Source organism: Phalacrocorax aristotelis, chromosome 4 (assembly GCF_949628215.1).
Source record: "Phalacrocorax aristotelis chromosome 4, bGulAri2.1, whole genome shotgun sequence".
NCBI lineage: Eukaryota > Metazoa > Chordata > Aves > Suliformes > Phalacrocoracidae > Phalacrocorax > Phalacrocorax aristotelis.
Window position 1 is genome coordinate 965,485 of NC_134279.1, and position 24,138 is coordinate 989,622.

The 24,138-nt window shown below is 43.0% G+C and overlaps 1 protein-coding gene across 3 annotated transcripts in view; it reads right to left on the reverse strand.

The window, feature by feature from the left end:
* Window positions 1-1,137: 1,137 nt before the first annotated feature.
* Window positions 1,138-24,138, reverse strand: part of G3BP2 (G3BP stress granule assembly factor 2) — a 28,302-nt gene continuing 5,301 nt past the window's right edge. For 2 of the 3 annotated variants that reach the window (XM_075089917.1, XM_075089916.1), the window contains exons 2-12: window positions 20,588-20,706; window positions 15,715-15,796; window positions 14,500-14,673; window positions 13,527-13,617; window positions 12,485-12,587; window positions 10,794-10,974; window positions 9,724-9,822; window positions 5,194-5,296; window positions 2,994-3,122; window positions 2,682-2,800; window positions 1,138-1,907 (exon numbers count right to left, since the gene is read on the reverse strand). In XM_075089917.1, coding sequence (XP_074946018.1) covers window positions 1,635-1,907; window positions 2,682-2,800; window positions 2,994-3,122; window positions 5,194-5,296; window positions 9,724-9,822; window positions 10,794-10,974; window positions 12,485-12,587; window positions 13,527-13,617; window positions 14,500-14,673; window positions 15,715-15,796; window positions 20,588-20,682 — 1,449 coding nt within the window. In that variant the 5' untranslated portion in view covers window positions 20,683-20,706 and the 3' untranslated portion in view covers window positions 1,138-1,634. The remainder of the gene's footprint in view (window positions 1,908-2,681; window positions 2,801-2,993; window positions 3,123-5,193; window positions 5,297-9,723; window positions 9,823-10,793; window positions 10,975-12,484; window positions 12,588-13,526; window positions 13,618-14,499; window positions 14,674-15,714; window positions 15,797-20,587; window positions 20,707-24,138) is intronic. The other variant, XM_075089918.1, reaches the window with a different exon arrangement.

A 24,138-nucleotide genomic window follows, 5' to 3' on the forward strand; every position in this document is an offset into this window, starting at 1 on the left:
TGTTACTCCTGACACTCGGAGCCGGGCGCTTGCTGCACGCCCCGGCATCGAGCCGAACTGGACTCTCTGCTGCAGCTGCAGCTTACGGGAATGCGCTCCAGAACGTCATCCAGAAACGGACCTCTCCACTGGGAAAACCCGCCAGCCGAGCTGAAGCAGAGGACGTCTCCTTTCTGTCCTTCAGTCCGGAGCCACATAAGCGTCAACTTCAGCCGAGAGTTATGTGCAAAATGAGTAAGAGTTTTTTAAAAAGCGCAACTGGAAAATGCAAAGACTTAAGAGCTGCTGCTTTGTTCTCTGAAAATTGCAGTATCCTCGTTCGATAAGCTCACCCTCACAAAGGATGCTCAGTTCTACCGATCACGAGCTGGCCAAAAGCGTTCACCGTTCCTGACTAACTTCTGAAATTCATGCCCAAGGGAGATTTCAACCCCGTTTTCTTTAACTTTGATTAAAGAGAAGAGACAACCTGGAGACTACTCGGATGCCTTCTTCCTCCCTTCCCCCCCTCTGCAAAAGAACAGGCGAACTTGTTAATTCAAGAGCAAGGTGGATAATTTTAGCAACGTTTACTGTTTGAAAGATACTGCAATTTTTTTTAATACAGTTTTCAATGATTTCCTTTAAATGCTTTGCAGCCGACTGGCTTTGCAGCACAGTAGATCATACACTATACTGTACAAAATCACCAGCAAGACTGGAATGATGTATTCATAGAAGGCACCATCATGCTTATTACATTACCAGAGAACTCAAATACAGTCAAGACAAATTTCACTGTACAATGCTTATCGAAGGGGAAAGAGGAAGGAGTGTGTTGAGCAGCCATCCCTGTACTGAAGAGGGGCAGATAGAAAAATCTGACATGAGCTATCAAACTTGTCGCGTACTCAGGGCTACGACTTTGAAACTCTGGGTTCTGTTTACTTTACAGCTAAATGGATTCCTTCTGGAATAAACTCGTAGTCTTATTAAGGTTTGTGTGTGTACATATGTTGGTCACAGCAAGCAGATCAGATGCCCGCATCGTTTCACAAGCTATTCTGTCTGAATAAGAGGATGAAGGCTTTTTTTTCCTCCGATGCCTCCTGCAGATGTCAATATGAGTTCAGAGTACCCATTAGTGCATTTTGATGAGTGCGTAAACACGAGTTTGTTTGGAGCCGAGTGTTCTAAGAAGGAAAAAAAAAGGCAAGCTTCTCCAATTGGACAGATTGCACTATTTGTGTTTCCGACAGTAATAAGCAGAAACAGTAACACTTACACAAAATGTGCAGCAGAGGGTTTGTGACCGAAAGGACCTGAATTCTATTGGGCATGTCCTTTAGTTCACTTTTGTTGCAGATAGTTAACCGGTCTTTTTTTTTTTCTTTTCTTTTTTTTCTTTTTTTTTTTTTTTTTTTTTCAGTCCTCAATTCTCCAAGTCTACATTTATAAATTAACAGTGTGACTCCTGTTGTGAAACTGGGGAAAGAACGTCCACCTCAATTTAAACTGGAAACCAAAGGATGCTTTCACATCAAAGAAATGATCAGAAGGGCTGTGTCACATTCCAAAGCCAAAAAAAATTAACAAGAATGCAAACACGATGGATAATGTACCACTGCCAAGACTGTCTGCCCACAGTGGAGACTTCAGCGACGCTGTCCAGTGAAACGGCCTTCCATTTGCCCGGTTCCTCGTCCAGAGCCGAGTTTCTGTGCCATGCCACCTCTCGGAGGGGGTCCTCTTCCGTCACGGTCTCGCATCATGCCACCACCCACTATTCCACGGGGACCCCCGGGGCCTCTATCATTGCGACGAATATCCCTACGATCGTCGCCTCCACCTCGGGTCTCTCTTTCACGAGCGGCTCTTGTTTTTTTCTCTTCTACGTTCAAGCGCACCTCACCCCGGAACATTATAGGCTTATAGGGAAAAGTTTTCAAGGCACACGTTAGTCACCATTTCACAAGGTCCATTTATACAAGGCATATGAAAACACTGCATTGGCCGCCTGCCTCAGCCTACCTTCACTTCATGCGAAAGACAAAAATGAGCCGTTAACGGCTCCCTGCAGCACACAACCTTAGCCCTAGAGGTCTGCGGGAAATGGAACAGCATTTTAAAATTCACGTGGCATGCAAGGTATGAAAATGTCTTTCTGAAGTAAGGGCAGGGTTGTCTTTAGCCTCTTCGCTGCTGCTTTTAGCCTTTTCACTTCAGGGCTAAAGTTCCTGAAGAATTCCTCTACCAGGTCTCGCCCCCACACACTAGAAATGGCAACTGCTGCTTTCTCCTCTCAAATTCCTCAAGTCACAACCACAAATAACCTTGCTCCTTTTCCTCAGCCCCAGGTCGCAGAATTCAGAGATCCATGCGATGCTGTTCAAAGGGTTACGTCCTCGACTTTCAGCTTAAAAGGATCTCTAAAAGTAAGTGCTGAGCTCCATGTGGCGCCTACGTGCAGAGGTAAAAACACCTGAACTCGGTATGACGTGGTTTGAGGAACACTGGCACAGCTTTTGTAAGCTACAGAACACTCCTGACAGAATGAGCGTGCCAAAACTATGTTTTTCTGACAACTGTTGTTTATGAATGAACGCTGGAAACAACAGCATGGCAAACCGGGATGGCCCACACTGCTTAGGGTTTAAGGCATTCAATCCCTCCTTTGAAGGCTACTCAAGGCCAATACTTACTTTTGCAACTAAAATTCGCTGCACCGGCTCAGAATCGTCAAATACCACGAAACCAAAATTAGGCAGTTTTCCTCCCACTCCTTTAGTATTTATGCGAAGTTCTACCACGTTTCCGAAGCCTGGGAAAACATAAGGGAAAAGCCACGTTACCAAAAACCCCAGTGCCAGCTCTACCCCCCCCTCCGCTTGCTCCAGACAACACCTGTAGCGTTACAGCAAGTAAAAGTTGCTCTGTGTGGCCCTAAGTGAACGGTACGTGACTTTTCCACACAGTTTTTTTTCTTAGTCTCTACAGCTGAAATTGCTACTTACTCATGAAGAACTCTTTCAGTTCACTCTCATCGATATCATGTGGCAAGTTCCCAACGAAGAGCTGGTGGCTGTCTGGATAGCGAATTATTCGACGATTATCTGACTCATTCTGTTCCATGTCTCCTCTCCCTGTTGTCAACAAAAAGAAGAAGGAAGAACCACTGAGGTGAGAAGACGTGCGTAGATTCAGATGAACACAACCACGAACTGCACCAAGCACGTTCACTGAAACAATTCTGTACCTTCAACTCTTGAGTGGGTGACACAGCGGGGAGGAGACTATCTTCCTCTTTACACAGTCCTGACAATTTCGGCATAATACCACAGGCTATTTGTTTTCTTTTTGTCTGGTTTCCCTGGTTGGGTTAAGTAAATCCATGCTAACTAAAACATCCGGCATACTGGGCAAGTTTGTTTAAGAGGTTCTTCTTTTATCTTAAAACATTATACTGAAGAGCAGCTCTTTACCTATTAAAACATTCTTTTAAAAAGATTTGGATTTAAGTCCCCTCTTCATCAATTCCTTAGCACAACAACGGTATGCTTACTGTGGCACTCATGTTAAAAACAATGTTTGTCAGTGACCTCTTCTGGCTTTCATCTTCCACCATTTGGTCCCAAATACATGTGAGAGTTCCTCATGGTCTCTCCCGATCGACCAAAGTACTAGCATGCTTAGCAGCATGAAAGGTAAAATCTTTCCCAGTATCTCCCTACTAAATCATTACCTGACGTGCAGCGTGACAGCAAGACACCGCTATCCCTCTTGTCCCTGAAGTATTATGCAGGCATGTACCCCTTCCTCAGCTTCCCCTACAAGCCCATTCACAGCCAGCTTGCTAGCTCCTTTGAAAGGTTTCCTTAAGCACATAAAAGGGCCCATGGACCTCCTTTGAAAACAAGATGTTAGGGCTGACCACCATTTGGTCAACTGAGATTTCAGCCTTTTCTCCCCTGCCTTTACTACCCCGCAGTGTAAGAGCAGAATTAAAAGACTCGGGCTCTGTTACGCGTTTTCTGCGTGACTCACATTACATCCAAGAGTAGCAGAAATGCAGGCTTGCAACTTGATTTAAGCCACAAGTTGCAGCTTTTGCTCCCTGTTGCAGATGACATGTCATAAAACCAAGAAATGTTAGCCTGTAACAGACATCATGGCTCTTTCTCGCTGCCTTAAATCCTTTTCAGTTTCAGTGTTGTCCCCGAGAGGAGATATACTTGCAGCGATCAAAGCCGACAGCACTTTCAAGCCCAATCTGTACCACCGTTTGGCAGGCACTTACTGAAAACCTTCATTAGAACCAATTTTAGCTGGAGTTGGTGGAGACGCTTACAGCCGCTGAGTCTTAACCACTTCTGCAGGCAGCGCTCTGCCAGCTCCTGCCAGCTTTACACTACCACTGCAGGATAATCGCAAATACCACCCCACGCCTTAGAACTCGTGACTTAGGGAAGACGACAAACTGATCAACGTCCTGTAACTCTGGGCCTTTGACTAGCTTTTGCCCAGTGCCGCGCAGAGGTTTGCCAAGCGACCACGCTGGACTGATGAAAGCAGCTCAGAAGGCTTTCGGCTCTCAACATCACTCCTGACAACCGTCAAGTGATGTGCATGTTTTCTAGCCAGACCATCCTACAGGCTTGGATACTCTGTGTGAGTAAGAAAACGCAGAGAGCTGGCTGCTCCTAAATGAAGACAAACATGAGGCAGCGAAACTGAGAATGGTATTTTAGACAATTACACAAGATGGAAACATATGTATGAAATTATTAACTGACTGAGGCTGACACGGGGGGAAGGTTTTCTTCCAAAACAAAGAGCAACAACAGGTATGTAGAGCTCTCACTTCCAAGGTTCAGCAAAATTAGAGAACATGGGGAAAAAAAAAAAAATATCAGATTTCCCTACCAGCTTTTCAGAACTGCATCAAGCCACACGAAAAGCACTCAAGCGTATAAGCAAGTGGCTTGACTGCTAAAAAATGTTTCAACAAAACAGAAGCTTGGAAATAATGCCAGATCTTCGCAACAAGTCATCACCAGCTTGGGCTCCAAATCGTATCCCCCCATTTCTGGTTGAAGGCAGCAGGAGCAGACAGGTCATCATCAGCCAAACACAATACAGGTACAGACAAGACCCGTCAAGGAGACGCCTCTCATTAAATAGTCCCAAGCAGACACACAAGCTGATCCACGTTACCTGGTCGAGGTCCTCGGGGTGGAAAACCCGGTCTTTCCCTGGGCCGCTGTTCACGTACACGGGGAGGTTGAGACTGAGCTTCGGGTTTAGTTTCAACTCTCGGCTGAAACAGGAGAACACGCATTATTAAACACCAGCCCAATAAAAAAAAGAAGAAACAAACCCCAGAACTCAGCAAAACAAAAAAACCCACAACACGAGACACAGATAAGTGGCATGCGCAAAACTAACTCCAGAAGATATACATCCATTTCAATGTGTTTGGGAATACATTTTTTCACCTCTATAATTCCTCTGTACCAATCCAGGACTGCAGTGTTCAGTTATCTCTGCTAAAAGGTGCAAAGCAAACATCTCTCAATCAGAGCGTCTCCCAAAACATGGCTAAGGTGAATTTTCCATGTCTGACCAGGCATTGAGACCCCAATGCTCCATTATTAAAGAATCCCTCGACCTGGCTAAAAACCCCACATAGATTATAGATCCTCGTGCGAAGCTCAGACCTCACAGATTAGGAGGCAGCCCGACATGAACGTGAAGAGATGGACAAATGAGATTTTGTTTCTGAGTCCCTGAGGGATTCTTTTCCTCGAGTGCAGAACAACTATATGGAAGCTACCAAAAAGAAAGAGGAGAACAAACCAAAAGCCCTCAGAAGTGTAATGAGTATGGCTGATGCAATAAAGCCACCTGAAATGACATTTTCTACAGACTACCCCCTGAGGATATTCTTCAGCTTTCCTGATGTCAAGACTGTGATGCTCAAGGTACAGCTTTCATATTGTCAGGAACCAGAACACCTACTCCATTTTCTTTTTTTGCAAGCAAATAGTGCTTTTTAAGATAAATAGAGACAAAAAGACAGAAAAATAAAAAAATATTTCTATGCAGCCTGTTGGTGACTGAAGCAATTTCCAACATTTTTTAAATTCCGTTTTTGGTACGACAGTCCAGCAGCTGCTGCTGTGCTCCATTCTTATCTTAGAATAACAAAATTACCCATAGGAGCATAAAGAAGAACACTAAGAAGGAATTCTGAGGGAGATTTAACACAAGGACAACGGATATAGGCCCACACTGCTGTGGACAAGTAGTTCATACTAAACATCTTGCTTACTTTCCTTTGAGGACTCAAGACTACTGATGGTTCCAGCCAGAGAGTCCCCACAGGGGTAAAATGACTGTATTTTACATCAAACATGCAGGTGTTACACACCAAATAAACGTTTCTGCCCTCCTGTCACTCGTGCTTTACCCAGCTAGGCATTAGCTTGTCCTTCCAAGCCTCTTAGGATTGTTTTTTCAATTCCAAAAATAAGCTAGAAAAATCAGCCTTCCTGTTAAATCTCTTTTCATTATATCTCGTCATGGGTCACTGGAGCTCCCCTGCCATCTCTTTACTGCATTATAAATTATGCCTCAAAAGTGAAACTCAATACCCTCAGACCCCCATTTCTTCGATACTTATGGCCATCAGGCTTAAACACTCCTCTCGACCCTGGCAAAGACTTGCTAAGTCACTGATGTCCTCCTATTAAATTCCAACTAACAGTTACCTTTCACCCGCTTGCTTTGCATTTCGCTGGACTTCTCATCTACGACACAACTACTCTCTGCCTACCCAAACAACAAACAACCAATCTCATTAGTAGCTTTTTAATCAGCACCATCCCTTTTTACAGAGCTGCCTGAGGAGGAAAGCGCTTGCGCAAAACTGCGCTCCCCCAAATCACTGCAATTATTGGCAGCATCACAAGATGCCTATTAAGGGCAGCCACTTACAGCCCAAGCAGCAGCTTAATTGCAACTCTCATTTCACAGAGAGCACACAAAGTGGACTGAAAGGCACAGAATAAAGATTGCAAGACAACGACTAAAGGAGCCCTCTCGGCCCAGGAGTAAAGTATGCCACAAACCTCAGCCTAATGGAGCTTTGAGAACAATTGAGGAAAAGGTGACGCCTCTTCTCTTCAGGAGCTCACACATGGAGGGAAAGGGACCTCTCCCTGCTACAGCAATGTTACTGGCAATGCCAGCAAAACCAGTCACAAGTCAGCCTTTACTCACCGACTTTGGGACTGAACAACCCCCCAAAATAGGGGAGGATGGGAGAGAAGGAAAAAGGCAACAGATGGCTCCAAAGGCTGGTACAACTCTATTTTTGATATCTTACAAGGCTTAAAAGTTTCCCTAGAGTGAGATGCCTGCCACAATCAAAATGCATGCATGCAAACAATCAACTAGCCAAGCAAGCAAACAAGAAACCACACTTCACATGAAACAAAAGAAGAAACCCCACATATCTCACCTGAATTCCAGTAGCTAGGCTAGATGCATACCTCAGATAGCTACCGCACTGTCTCTGAGGTAAATGTGCACCACACAATTTACTAAAGGCACTCATCAATCACTTCCGCAAAGGCGCCATAGGTTATAGAAGACTGTCTATCCAGAGTCTGAACAGATTTAAGGTGGTGAGAGAGTTCCCCAAACCCCCTACTTCCAAGCCGGAAGACAAAGCCAGGGGGCACCCTGCCTGCCTCCGCCCCTCTGGCACCCCTGCAACAGCTGATGTGCTAATGCAAACGGGAGGTCAGAATATCCGAACATGCTACAAAGAGAAGGCCCGATTTATCAGTGTAGGCGGGTTGATTTCTAATCACCCAGAAGAAGAAAAAGAGCCAGAAACGCTGACTTGTTTAAGTCCACAGCTGTAAACAAACAGCAACTGGTTTATATCCAAAACAGTACGTGTGCAGTCCTTGGAGGGGTTCTGAGTTAATACTACAGAGGCTATATTTTTGACTTGATAAAAGATGGGGGAAAAACAGGAGTGATGCCGAGAAACGAATGAGAAGGCCAGTCACAGCTGCTTTGTAACATCGCTGATGCTGGCTAGAACAGCATCCCAAAGGAGCCACCCGCCCACTAGTGCAATCTACTGTCCTCGTTTACATGCACAATATCTGCCATTACTGGATCCAAAAGAACAGGAAAAGGCTGCTACTGATCTGTAACCCCTTGCAGAAACTGTTCAAGTGCCTTTTCTACCAGCTTTCTGTATCCCATGTCTGAAAAGTGTGCAAGAAAAGGAGCTACGAACTGACTAATTCTGTCTCCAGAAGAGCTGAGAGTTGAAATTCTTGCCTCTTCTGTATTGTTGAGAAACTTCCATACAGAATAACTTAAAGACAAAACCACAGCAAAAGTCATCTAAAAGACAGAAAGCATGACAAGCTGCAGAGGCAACACAAAAGAGTTTAAGGGGACATCTATAAGCTGTATTCTGCTCTCTTGTACAGATAATTTTATATGATTTTTGCAGTCGTATTACAAAAATCCACCCTCTCTTCCACAAATAAATCAAAGTCAATCTTGGTTTTGCATGAGGAAAATCTATTCCATACTAGAACAAACACAGTTTTTACAGTTCAGGTACCACCTAGTGCTCAAAGCTCTGTTGAAACTGATGGAGACAGACAGGCTTCCCAACTTATTACATAGCTGTTATCTGATTTTCATGACAGCCCTGTCAGACCCGAAGCAACAGCATACAAGGTGTTGTTCTTCTGTCATTTTTTTTTCCTGTTCTCTTTTTAAACATGCATTTGGCTGAATGGCAATCCTAGACAGGCGTCTCTCTGTCAGTAAAAAATGAAGAAACCCGTGCAAAACCAACAGCTGCAATAACCTGGTCACTCTGCTGAAAAGTGCAGTCTTTGGAAAAGGTTGGACACGAGCTACCACACCATACAGTGCTTTGGTACGCAGTGTCAGCAGAAAAGGTTAAAGCACACGTTTTCTATTTTTAGGGATTTTTATACACGTGGAAGCAGCTGAATTGAGAGTCTCAGACCACCTCACACTATCTGACACTAGCTTGGCACGTGCAGGATGTGAGCTATCACCCAGTTGAACTTTTGAACTTTTTTCCTCTTTCCCCTCCTCACCCGTTCAGCCTAGGAATGGGAAGATGGCATTGTCCCGGCAAGGAAATGTGAATCCTTCCATTCCTCACACAGTCATAAGTTGGTACAGGGTTCTGCGACAAGTTAATCATTAACGGATAATGAAATCCAGCACGCTTCTGTAGACATTAGCCTTACAAGGCAGTCTTGCACCTTCTCAGAAATGGTGCTATGCCTTTTTACTGCCAGGGCACTTCTGCCAATGAAATACCCCTTTCAAACATGCTTTAGAAAACTACCACTTTGTGGTGAGTTGGTTTTATGTTTGTTTTTTTTTTTTTCTTCCCCCTTGTAAACCAAAGCATATCCCATTAAGATACGTCAAAGAAAATTCAGTAGGGATTTCCTCTTTCCACATGAACAGATTTTAACATCACCATCACCCAAAGTTACACCTGTTACGTGTACGTGCCTGCGCTTGCGACAAGAAGGTGAGTGCATTAACATTTAAGACACAATTAATTTGTGCAATTTCAGTCAAACAAATTGATCTGTTAATTTTAAAAACTGAAGCAGTTTGCAGAAGTAATGAGACAATCCAAGGTGTTCACAGATGGGTTACCTGTGAGACCGGTGCTTTAACATGGGGTGGAATTCCAGAGGAAGAAACAGTACCACTAGGAGGCAGGTTTTTACTGGTCACTGAAGCCCAAGAGAAAGCCTGCAGGAAATGCAACAAACCTAGGCTACTCATCATGGCAAAGCACTGACATTCCTACAGGGAAACTCGTCTGCTGAAAATACACTTTCGGTTCATATCTGACTATTAAATAATTGTTGTGCAAGCATTACAACGAAGATACAGAAGGAATTGCAGTTCTAGCTGTCTGTGGACTCCAACGGTGTGGAGCAAGTGTGTACTGTGCCCGCTATCACTACCCGAGTGAGCCCAGTTCCCTCAGCATCCCCCAATCACTGCTTTCTGTGATGTAACCAAACCTAGGACTGAAAACCCTGTAGTGTTAAGTGTCTTCTGCACAAAGAAAGAAAGTGATGCCAGAAGTTAGAAGTAAAAACAGAAAAGAGAGAAGGGATTGGAAAAAAAAATACGGGAGACACTGGAGCTAGAAAATGACCTCTCTCCAGCTTTCACTGGTTCCTCCCATCTCTTTCAAACTACCTCAGTGTAACCATACCAGATGACGCATGGTGCGCACGGTGGTTTTTAGGATCGGGCATCCTACCTCTAAGGGAGACAGTCAGTGCCCCTGTATCGATTTTGAACCTCTAGTGCCAGCAATTTTGCAAGTGTCAATGCATTATGTTTTTTTTCAAGGAAGAGCAGTGGTTCCCATTGTATGAGGTTTTTGTTGACGGTAGCTTGAGATGTTTTCTTAACATATGTTAACTCCACATTTAAAAAGGTTTACACATGCATAAAACCACACACGCACACTTTACGGGCAAAGCATTAAATTTATGATAGATGACTTAAGCAGCACTGAAAAATTACATTCTTTCCTTTTTAGTGAAACTTTGTGTTTTTACAAGGTCAAGGTTCAAGTCTAGCCGTTCATACAGTGTGACACTGAAAAGAGGTACCGGCTTGACCACTCAAAAAGGCTAAGTTTAAAACCAAATCGTCTGGTTCACCATCTGCGCCTAGAAGCACAGATATGACTTTTAACTAACCTTTGGTGGTTCTTGTGGTAGTGAAACAGGTTCTACAGGAGGTGGAGATGGAGACTTCTCTTCTAGCTCCTCAAGGGTCTTTTCTTCTACTTCAGCTTTCAGCTCCTCAGTTTTTGTTTCAGATTCCAATTCCGGCTCAGGTTCATGAGACGATTCTTCCAGCGCCTCCTCTATCCCATTGCTACAATAATCAAATGCATTTTAAGCAGTTTATCGATTGCTTTGTATTTTATGACTTTTTATAAGCTATGCTACGGTAATGGCTGGTATTGAAAAGATCATTCTGTTTCCAATTGCTACCATATGGCACCTACATATATAATACTGTGAGAAGTTGTGCTGCACCCCTGTAGTTGCATACGAAGCCAGATTTTACTCCTGCTGAAGCAAAGACATAATTTACAATTCTCTGCAGAGAATCTGAAAATCACAGACATGTAAAACCTTTAAGGAATAGGTGCTAAACCCAAGAACTGCTGCTCCTAAAAGAACAGAAGCACAGTCAGAGACCAATGGAAGTTTAGGCCATACACATAAACGAAGCCAATTTTGGAATGAAACTTGCAGCTTATTTACAAAAATGCCATACAAGTTTGTTACCAAAGGAGCTGTGAGTCTTGTTTACTGAAAGTCACAGCAACTTCTTCTCTACCCTGTGTGTTTGAAATGCAAGGGATCCGAAGTTCTTCACTTCTCTCTTCAGCCACCCCAAAAGCTTACCAAAATCCAAATACTTCTGCCGGCGCAGCTCCTGCCACAGGTTAGCATCTGCCTAAGTGACTATCTGATGAATGCTGCCTTTACAACTTCTTTCCAACTGGCAGAGAAACCCCAAAACAAGACCTGACATAACGCTTTTAGGAGTCAAAAACTTCCTGCATTATCTTGAGCAAGTCACTGCCAGAATTTCACCAGACTCCCCTCTCATGAAAAGCATGATGTGACCAGGGTTTAACGTTATCACTGACGCACTTAACAGACATCATCTAGTGATGTTGTAAATGTGGGGTGGTTTTATTTTCGTTTTTTAACAAGGAAACCAGAAAGTCAGTTCCGGCCCTTTAAAAGGCATTCCTATGTTTCAAAAAAACCACAGGGTTTGGGTGTTGTCTGTGTGCGTGTGGGGTTTGTTTGGTTCTTTCAAATAAAATGTATTTTTCTTATAGAAACGTAAAGAAACCTTTTTCTTGAATCTCGTTTAGATTTCAGGATGCTCAGGACAGACCTATTCTTCCAATACAGCTGTACAGCAACTTCTCAAAAAGTAGACCTTCCTCTCAGTTTCAAGCCCTATCCAAATTTGAGGAGTAAAACATCATTAACCACCCCTTTGTTAACCCATCTGTTCACATAAATTACAACGTATCAACTCGCTGTTACACGTTTATATAACAAAGGCTCCATTGAGTCTGTACACAAACACGGTTGCTACCTTTTCACCTCACATTTGAAATCAGAAGTGAAAGTAACTAACAAACGTAAGAACATCCCTTACTTCCTCTCCATTCAAGAAGCCATGTTTCAAAGTAAGATAACGTCAGCCTAACAGAGATCGTATCAAGTTAACCGTATTTTCCTGAACTACCTGTTAAATCACATCCAGAATCCAAAGCCATGGCAATTCTGTTATTTCTATTAAAAAAAAAAAAACAAAACCAAAAACCCTTCATATAATAAAATGGACTTCTTACGTTACAGGATGGTTTTCATAGTAAGTACTGCTTGCATTCTCTTGCACGGGTTCAGGTGATGGTTGTCTTTCCTCCTGCTCCTCTTCCACCTCTTCCTCAGACTCTGACACAAAACAAAAAACTTCCTTCAACATCTCTGCAAGCCTACACAAAGCAGCACTTAAAATAAAAGCATATTAAACTAGTAGTAATCAAAACAAAGCTTCATCAACAAAATAAGGCAAAATCAGCTGCCAGTAAAGACAGAAGATCCTTCCACTTGTTCAAGAGGCTTTGTTTCTTGCCGTTTTCACAAAAAGGAGAAACTAGAGACATACTGCTGCTAGGAAGTTCTGGCAGGAGGCTTCGAGGGTCTTTTAAAGCAGCAGATGCTTTTCATGTGGAGGCAGTAGAAGAGAAAGATTGCACTACTAGCTCATAAATCTCAGTACCGAAAACTAAGAAGATTAACCTCAAAACCAAGGATGATTGCCTAAGATGCTTTGTTCCACAGAACTGAGATGAAAAAAATCACAGAAATTGTCCAGCAAACACACGGACGTACATTCTGGCTGTACTCTGATTTGCTTTGCCTTGGTGAACAGAGGGGGAAAAAAAAATACCCAGGTCAAGTTCAGCCCCTGAACAGAAATGAATTACTGAATGTGATGATGATAAAGTGAACTACATGTCATATTTGAAAGCCGATTAGATTTTTTCTTCAATCACTTCACCTAAAGATTCGACTGCTCAGAGAAATCAAGTCTTCCTGATGAAACTAGTGGCAGCAAAAGTAAGAACGCTCATTATTTCCTTTCTCTGCCAAGCCTCACCCATCCTGTGCCAGCTCAGCCCTTCAAGGAATAAGGTACTACTATACAACCTTCATTTTACAGAATGTTTTGGACCAGCAGATAGTTCAGCAACATAGCCTATACACCCTGCCTCAGCCCCCTCCCAAATGACTATGCTCCATGAGAACGCGATACAGTTTGCGTCTTTCCACCTCCTCTGGGTACAGGAGCAAGAACAAGACAAACTCTGCATGTACAGTTCTTCTCACCTTCGTCAAGTTCTCCTTCTGAATCCCCAAATACTTCATCTTCATATCTGAAGATATCATTATGGACATAGAACTTGTTTGGAACAGAACCCTGTAAAAGAGCAACATGCATTTATTTGCATAGAGGGTGTATTAGCAGTCAACAGCCAGGATGGATTAGAGATAGATACACAAAAACATTGTGGAATAGGACTATTTCACTGAAGCCCTTTCCAAGTGCTACGTCTACTCTAAGCAAACAACTGATGGTAACTTTCGCCCAACTGAAAAAGGAAGTTTCAAGCAGAAAAAAATCAATTTTGCTAAGCCACTGCAACCACAGATTCTAACTAAACACCAAGTCCCTCAGCTTCATGAAGGAATTTGAATTTTCCCTATTACAAAAACTTTACAGTAAAAAACCAGAATGAACTTTCATGGGGTGACTGTATGCTCACAGCATTGCATAGGGAAACACCAAAGAAATTCTACATGACTCTAAAACATTAATCACCAACCACACAATAGTTTGTGATGAAGTGGGAGGAAAGAATTGGAAAGAACACAGGACACCCTTTACCCTTACAAGCTCTGCTCCTGCTAAGAGCTAAACTCGAGCAGTAACTTGCGCAGCATCAATCCATGCTCACATTTGCCAGCAGACTTGAAGGAAGTGCAGAACTACACTAGAGACTTGATCTGCAGAGCTGAACATTTTTTTTTTATTAGTGCCAATAGCAGCTCCCAAATGCAAGATCCAATTTGCTTTGTATTATTGCTCCAGTACTTCAAGTCTAAGAAAATTAAACAGCTCAGGATGGGTCCAATACACTTGTTTCTCCACACTCACATACTGTGGCACATGAAATGATAGCCTCCAGGCCAAGCTCTAAAAGCCAGATCGTATTTTTTTCCCCAGTATGACAAATTGTAGCTACAGGTCAGGTTTCTGTGGTCGTTATTTGAAGTTAAACACAATCTTACATATACTTACTTCTGGAGCAAGCACAAAAGTCTGCATGAACTTCCTCATGGGCTGCCCGTTGTTTGACAGCTCTCCCATTACTTGCACAACCACCCCATCGCTCAGGGTAGCATGAGCATCCACATGACGAATCTTGGTGTGGCATTCGCTGAACTGTAATGACATCACTTTCTTGTGTATCTCCTAGGAATAGAGAGTTCAATTTCAGCTACGCTGAGTTTTGTACAGAGCTTTACACCTTTTAAATACCTGAGACCAAACTAACACAAAAAAGCACTCCACTGAAGGTCAAAAGGTAAATATGGGAACCAAGAAGCGTCTTTCACCGAGAACAGTCTACCTAAGCTCATCTAAATTTTATTCCAAAGTCTTCTACCAGGATTGAAGTACTTCTCAGAGTAGTCAAACAGCGTACAACTTGCTATCCAATTTTTCCAGCTGTGTTACAACATATGACCTATTTTGAGACTCTCATAGTTTTAAACGGCCTGTGGGAGGGACAGGATTTACCTTGTGTTTAAAAAAACCCATCACCCCCCAAACAAAAAACCCCAACCTTCTACACCTCCACAAAGTACCCAAACATCTCAGGAGGGGGCAACATCTGCACTGCCAAGATTTTTGTGCTGCCAGATCAGGTTCTGCCAGTGAAAGGAGAAGAAACCAAACCTGCCCTGGGCTAAAAGCCACACTGCTCAAAGATGTGGCTACCACGTGCACAGATGCCCCTAGGTGTCAGACCTTATTCTGATAAAGAGCTACAACCAAAGTGAAAACTTGTGTTTCCTGGACTTAATTCACTTCTTCAAAAGTTATCTCCTACTTTAAGAAAACTCCACTCACAGAAGAATTTGTAACATACAGAATTCCGTGAAACTCGCAAAGATCAAAGTTCCCTTCCCAAGGAACCACTTCTAACTGAAATAACAAAAATCAATAGCACAAGCGTCACAGGTCCTCTTGGTTTTTTTCCTCATCCTAAATATATTTTCTGCAGTCCAGATGCAAAGCTGACGAATCACACACAACCCACAGTAAAAGCAGCAACAATCCAACCAAAAAATTCAAGCCAATAAATTCCTATCTGCCTCTGAACAGGAGGCAGTATCACAGTACGTTATTTACCAGATAAGAAAGTCCAAGTAATTGGTAAAGAAAAAGACTGATTTATACCAGTAAGTTCTGAACATTAATGAGAAGTACAGGGCTGATTTTGATACGTACAGCTTGACCATACACTGCTTCTTGTGGTTTCCCACTGGCATCCAGTCCTCCATGGACGTAAGAAGAATTCCTGCCATAAAACCTGCAATTGAACACACGTAAAAGTCACAGCAGTGAAAAAAGAGAACTGAAACCAAGAAGTAGTTTACCCAAAAGTTGTAGAGCTCAATGCACCAGGAATTTTAGCACAAACAGCAGTTTGAGATATATTTTCCACTTCCCAGGCTCCAAAAAGGAACAAACAAGCTTAATAATCAGTATTCCAGTTTGCCCAAGATATGTAGCAAGCTCCTAGATCAACCTCAACCTTTCACTTGCTTCCTTTCAGCAACGCGGCCATTTTGGCTTGAAGGTTGCCCAACGTCAAAATCATCGCCTGTGTTAAAGCTGTGCTACCCAGCCAAGGCGTTAGCCTAGGGAGCAACAACATGCCTGCCTCTCCTTTGAACCCTTGTTCTCTTCAAAGCCTTAGGCAGCAGTGAGCAATTCTGCCTTGGATTCAGACTGTGGTGATACCTCGTCTCCCCAGCCAACCCACCTCCCCACCCATCCTGTCTCTCTGCTACATACGGCTCTTGTTTCACACTTCAGCTTTCTCAGAAGCGAGCTCATTACAAAGCTCCAAAGTAATAGAAAAGTGTAAAAAAAAGAAGCAAATGACAGAAGGCCCAACAAAACTGCACCTTACTGCTACCACGCCAAGGAATGGATCCAGGACTAGAGGTAGCCCAAAAGCAGCATTCTCTCTATGCTTCTTACAGTTAGGCAGTGAACAGTATTTAACTTGTGTTATTTGCATCATTGCGTACAATAATTGTATCACCCCTTATAGTAGCCTCCACTGTACAACTTTTGACACAAAGCTAATATTCCATATTTATGTGACCCAACAAGTAGCAGTTGTGGTTTTGGTCTTGTAGATAACACAAACCTCTCGACCGCTGCAAGGAAAACCCTATCTTGATCCAGCTGCTGGACTGGATTGCAAAAGCTCAAATTTTTAAAATGTAATATACGTACACTCGCTTCCATTATTTTTCTCCCATTTCAGAGCTCTTTTTGCACTTTCATTCTGCCAGTTTATAAAGCATGTGACAAATGCTTATTATTTTCTGTACATTTAAATGAGTAGATCAGACAAAACCATCATATCACACCTTTTCTTACTTTGAAGCATGCTTTGCCTTGGGAGTGCTTGCCATGAGGTGTGAGTGCTAACACTTGCCCTACTTCTACAAGATACCATTATTATCCACCCTTGTACTGTATATATAAAATAAAATTTTCATTACGTACTTCTATCAACTCACTGGCACGCAGATTAGCAAGGAGGCAGAACGTATCTCTCCAGTTAAACAAGCCCATGCAGAGGGTCAGCATTAAGATACAGAATTAAACACTAGAACTTCCACATTTGCCATTTCTTGGTTTATCCTACTAAACCTAGAAACTCTTTCCAGTTCTACTTTCCTGAAAAGACCGACCCAAGATTTTAACTCCTGTCACTACATCCAGAAAATAGCCCGGGAAATATTAGATTGTTTTCTTTGGCACCAACTGCATAACCATGTTTTTGAGCGTGGTCCAGCACTTCCTAACAGCAAGGGAAAACAGAAGTTCAGCTGAAGCATCACACAAGCAGACAAGAAAACATCTTTCTACTCTCTAAATTCCAAAGTCAGCGTATCTTACGAAGTGCTTTCATGGGGGGACCAAGAGTTTTAACTTGCTTTTAAGGAACTGTTCAACCTCTTTGGTACGCAGAAAACCTAACAAGTGGGAACTGCGGATTAGAAAAGGAGTAACCGTTAAGTCCCCAGTTATGTGGAATTACAGACTTTCAGTTAAGGGGCCAGCAACGCCATACAAATGCACCTGAAGTGCAACACGCATGCAAACTACACTGAGTAACATCCATTAGAGGGTCAACTGATCTCTGCTTACCCATAGCTCCTGGATAAGCTTTGAATAACGACTAGCAACAGGATACTCAGTGCTCTTCTCAAGCTTCTAGTATGATAAACCAATGACTTTAACACTTGCTGTCCAGACTCCCTTACTGCTGCAAGAAGGAGCACATCAAGTATCAGGCAGGCACGAAAACCGAAATCTTTCTGTGGCAGTGTGCAAGCTGCCGTTCAGACTAACAGCAAGAGGGAAGATGGGACGCCCTCTCAGAAGAATGTCACTCATAAACAAGGTGGGGCCAAAGAACAGAAAGGCAAATGTCCTCCACATCTGAGCCTGACTAGAAAAAAATAGCCACCTCTGCAGCCCCAAAATAGGGACAGCGGTGGCAGAGACTAAAACGGGCTAGAAGACACTTCACACAAGCAGCTCAAGAATCAGCTATGGTTCAACCAAAACAGATCAAAACCTCTAGGCCACTGCTGTGCAAAGGTATTTAAGAGAAATTTCACAGATGCTATTGCTAGGGACACTTGCGCCACCTTTCAAGGGGACAGAGTATTCGTGAGCACAAAGTATCACCTGCACCAGGGGAGCTTGCCTTGTGAGTGTCTATCCAGCTCCCCCGACCTGAGCAGGGCTGTTCCAGGAGACAGTTAACCGGCCAGGCATCAACAGCCCCTCTGCTTCATAAAAGAAAAAATCTGTAACATTAGCCTTTGGACTAGAGTCCTTGATGGAAACACAGTTCCTGCAAGAAGGTAAAATCTATGGACAACTCCCTGTTCCCACTCAACGTACCATGCATACAGCATCATTTGGAAAGCTGCATTTCAGAGTTTTTCGAGTAAAGCCTGATTTTTAGAAGGGTGGGAGTAATATCCAGCACGTCCTATAAAGCACCAAAGTCGTCTTCAACAGGCTAAATGTCTCCACAGATGCCATTTTTCCTCACATGTACACTTCTGCCAATTTCCTATCATCCCAATCTGGAAACACCAGTTTTGTACCAGAACACCAGCCCCATAATGCTCCCATAGCACGTGCTGTTATTGATGCAATGGAAGTAATGTTGCCATACTAAGGGAAAGCAGGAGGGAAGGCAGACCTGGAACAGCTGGCTGCTCTTCTTTGACTGAACAAGTTAGGGAGGAAAAACATACTGACAGTATTTTGCTTCTTAAATCAAAATACACCCCCGCCTGCCCCGCTCCAAATCCTGCCAAGGTTACAGTCACTATCATTACAGGCAAATGCTCTTACGAGCAAAATCAAAGACTATTTTCAACCGCAAGTTTGAGGCATGGGTGACTTACCCCAATATACAGTTCAACTGCCATTGAAAATACACACTACAAAAGGAAAAGGCAATCTCACTGTAGAACAGATATAATCCTCCGCCTGCATTTGGTATTAAGCTGTGAGGCATGGCCTTTGTGTCCCTTATAAACTCTTCCCTGTCTCTATGCAAAGAATTTCTGGGTTTCAGAGCAAAATGACAGCACGCTTCACAAGAAACTTGTCTTACTAACTTGACCTTTTCTATCATTCAAAAATGACCCTGCTGTTCCGATATCAGGATTTGTATTGCTTCAATTGCTTACAACATAACTGTTGCCTTGCAAAACTGATATAGTCACACCTTTTCTAAGTCTCATCAAAGAATTTCAACTGCCTGACCTTTACAGGCAATGGATAGTTACGGATACCAACAAGATGCTAAGTGCTGACAGACGCGCCTAGACATGCCTCTGAAGCTGACTCCAAGGCAAGGGCTCCCTTCTGAGACCACCAGGGGAAAACACCGAGGCATGATATGCGCCTAAGGAATGCAGCGCTCGGGTCAGAGAGCGCTGTCAGTTTGTGTATAGGGTATCGATGTGTTACATGGACATACTCGTCCAGTTGTTGATCTGATGTGACTCATTTGCTCAAGTTTTGAGGGCAAGTAAAAATTCTGCAGTTGCTAAAAATCCTGCTGTTAACTTCTGTTAGTTTACTAAACATAGACTAGGAAAGCCTGGATTACACTGCTCAGACACCTTAAAATAGATTTAAACATAGAAACAACATGGTTCCAGAGCAGTTCGGTGATTTAAGTAAAAAATGATACCATTCATTTTCCATACCTCAAAGCTACAGATGAAAAGAGGCATTATTCATAAGACTGAATTCCTCAGTAAGCCATCTGAGAGCGCTAACTTGTGCTCAATCAAACAGTCCGGTCTTTCACCATCAACCTAGGTCAAGTTCTGAGACAAGACCAACCCAAGCAGTGACTGCTTTTTTTCTGTTTTGTACACTGGCAAAGCTACTTTCACCTTTATCTACTACAAGTCCATGCTGCTCTAAGTCCAAATGCGGATAAGCAAAATCTTCAGCGACTAGCTGTATGTAGGCACTCAAAACCAGAAAAAGAAGGAAGAAAAAAAAAAAGCAGGGGGGGAAGAAGGAAGAAACGCATTCAGAGTACCACCTAAATAGGGGGCACAGGTTAAAAAAAACCCTACTGTATTTTCCACCTACCTTGCCCAGGCCATAACATTTATACTTAAATCTCCAATCACATTCTGGATAAAAACCTCTCAGAGGCAATGCAAAATATGGTATGCTGAAACATGCTTGACTTAGGTACTAAATGCAAGTGCTTCCTCTGCCATTTTCTTTCCTTTCCTTTTCTGCCTTTTTAGAAAAGTGTTTCTGGAACACGTCCACATAACCGTTTTATCAGCTGAGAAGCAGCTCGCTTTTCCACACAGGAAATACCTTGATAGCATGCCATACCTCTGTACGATCACACTTGGTTCTAGAGCCTATGGAGTTTTCAGTAAGATGAAGTAGTTTTCCAGGAGCCCAAAAGTTAGCCACGTCCATTTCCTCCCACACTCAGAAATTAACCTTTATCTGATTTATAATGAACACTTCTGTTCGAAAACGTTAGTCACATTGTGGGTGAAAGTGTTACCTGTGCAAGAAGTCAGGAGCTTTATTTAGCAGAGTGTAGTACTGTCTCACGAACTCCCGCCCTACGAGCAGGGGACTTGGCTTCTCCATCACCATTTCTTTGGTACACAGTGTCAAACGCTGTAATTAAAAACAGTCATGTTAGTTTGAAGACAGCCCTATATACCACAACTTCCCATAAAAAGATGAGCATAATGAGATTAGAATTGAAACAATTATGTGAACAGGAACTTAATTCACACAGAACTACTCCACCAATTCAGGACACCCTCCCCCAACTCCTCTGAGTACAAAGATTTCAGTCAATTCATGTGTGACTTTGAGGAAGAGGGAACAATGGAAACAAAGACCCTTACTGAACAGGTGCTTAAAAAAAGCCCCAAGGATCCAACACCAAAACCCAGTATTGCTCCCAAAGAAACCCCGCAAGCAGCCAGCTACCAGCTAGACTTCCTATCGCTCACCACAACCTTTTGATGCTGGCTGTCCAGACAGCTCCCCAGCCACCTCATAGGTTATCTGTCCAGTCTGGCTCCAAAGATAGTACATAAACTCAAGGCCTTACGGAAGCCACACCTACTGCACTTCCCTCACCCACTGAGCCATTTGTGTCACCGCAGATGGCAAGATAGTTGGTCAGTTATAACTCACCCTTGGTAAACCCATGCTCGTTCTTCCAAACACTTCTTGTCTTTCATGGATCTGAATGCAACTCTGAGGAGGACTTGCCTTACAAGCCTTCCTGGGGACCAAGGAGAAACTAGCCAACCTATAATTCCCCCTGCTTCCAACAGTTCTTAGCTTTACTTGTTATGCTCCTACCCATCCATACTGTCTTGCAGATCATCGTATTATAAAATGACCTTCAGCGCTCTGGAAGCCTTTTTGCTGGCTTGCCAGCACCCAACATGTCGCTTTTCCCAGCTCATGTCAGGAAGACTGAACTCACTCATTAATATCAGAGTCTGCAATCAGGAGATTTCCTCCGGTTCTCTAAAGAAAGCTTGATCTCCTTTCTCAAAAAAACAAATGAGTAGGCAAGGCAGCAGGCAAAGAAGACCAAGTCAAAATGCCAAGTTTCCAACTTGGGAGATAATCCTATGATAAGATTTTTGTATTCTTACCAAAATAATGGCGACCCATCAATCCAAGCCAAGGGCCAATACAAAGGGCTGTTGGCAATTACAGCTGGACAGGACATAAAGCACATGAGGTAAAACTGGGGCATTAACCTCGGCTCAAGAAAGGCCTGTAATAAAAGTAAAATGTACACAGGGATGGTGCCACAAACATGTCAGAACCTGCATCAAACAGGAACTCTGAAGAAAAAAGCTCAAGTGCTTGGCTCAAATAACTTACGCTCAAGGGACTGCCAAAACAATCTCAACCCAGCAATCCAAGCCACAAGACCGTACAAAGAACTGTTGCCAAATACAGTTAGCTAGGAATCACATGTGAAGCAACGGTCTCAAAAACTTGCAGGCAAGGCAGCAGGCAAAGCCCAAAACCAGACGTTTTCAACTTGGAGATAAGAAATCAGAAATTTGATTGTAGGATTATCTGAAATTTTTATTGTAACTTTCCAAGAGTCCAAAACACAGTATTAGTTGTGACACATGGGAAGGCACCAGGGGAAGTAATTTCGATAACCAGACCCCAAACCAAACGTCGGGAATACTATGGGACATCAAAGGCCTGAGCCCTGTGCATGTTCAAAGTGGGAACCCCCAAAGAAACCAAATCTGAACGATTTGGGGATCTTCCTAACATGACTTATTCTACAGCAATGGCACACACATGCAAACTTTACTTAGAAACCAACCTTGAAAGAACAAGGACCTCAGCTTCTACAGGTGAGACTATTCTCTTTTTTTGCTCCCCTGCCCCACAAGCAGATGAGGAGCACAAAATTGACGATACAATCCTCACGGCAAGCACTAGTGAGAATACACAAGGACAGAGCTTCATCACAATTTTTTTTTTTAAAGAACCTATTAAAAAGCAGATCATAGCCAGAACATATTCTTATGAATATAGCAATAAGCAAAGTACGTATGTTAACAAATTGCTGGCATACCACAAGGAACACTGAAAATGCCTCTGGGTACAAAACATAATAATCTGTGACAAGTCATTACACTACATCAGATCTGTATCACACTAGATCTTTTCTTCATTGGAAGCCGTGCTATTTCAGGAAAGGCTGCCGAAACCTTTCAGAAAATCTGAGAAAGGCAAGTACACGATGATCACGCACAGCCAATTCTTCCCTAACGACTTGAAAGAGAGGTCGGTTTACATGCTCAGAGATGAGCACGGTTCACCTCTGTCCCTATCTCAAGCGGCAGCACTATTGATTTATACCACAGAATCACAGTATTTTACAGGATGTATCAGTACAATTCTTCACCTGTTTCAGTATTGTTTCCTTTCATTATTTCTTCAGAGATCTCAATAGGGGTAGCAGAGGCTTAATGAACTGTTCGGGCATGTGAGTCATTAAAAGGCAGTAAAATAAAAATGCAGGTATACTTGCTATCAACATGGGTGCCATGAAACCAGGTTTAAAAAAGATTAAAATCTCCATGTGTCCCAATTAGTACAGCACCTCCTTAAAAGTCAAGGACCCGAGCCTTATTGGGCCCGAGGGGTGTGGAGGTAAAGGCACCAGTGAAATTTAAGCCAAAACCCAACGCATTGACGTCAACAATTTAAGTAGTCCAAACTTAAAAAGAACAGTTTCTCCATATTTTACCAGGCACTACTGGAAGCCACATATAAAAGCTCTATAAAAGCTGTTTTTCCGTTTTTTGTCGGTACATACTCAAAAGTCAAGGAATAACAGCTAAGATAGAAGGATCCGAGCACTCTCCTCACTTGGATAAAATGAGCCACATCCTCAGATCAGCCTGAGCAGCCATTGGGAAAGTGTCTTAATGAGAACTTGTCGCTCGAGGCACTCATGTACATACTAGCCAGGAACGAAAAACTGAAACTGAGATGGCAAACAGCAAAAGTAAAATAAATTTATCTGCTAGTTTTGTTATGGTGCCACTGTATCGCTGAAGAACCCCCCTCCATTATGTGCACTGATAAAAGCCATAAGCTACACGGAGAGGGTAACACGAATACCCATGCAATCGCCACTCATCCACAGGTAATTCTGCCTACATCAAGCTGACATAACGATTAATTGACAAGAATTCATTTCCACCGTATTCAGTACTTCTGATTCCTCTGCTAGGAAGAGGGGGTGCTGGATTTGCAGCGCATTCTTGAACCAAGGAGAACCGGCAGCCACGTGATATATTTCATAACAGACTTGCAAGCTGGGGGACTAAACAAAGCACGGCATCTCTTTCTTGTGCAGGCAAGGCGCAGAGGTAAGGGACCAGACTCCAAAACAGACAGAAGACGCACAGGTGCCAGCCCAAGGCTTCTTGCACCTGTAATCAATGTGACTCAAGTTCATAACAACTTAAAAACAACATAAACCTACAGGAGGGAGTGGATAAGGTTGTCACCGTTACCTCAAACAACCACGTTCCTATC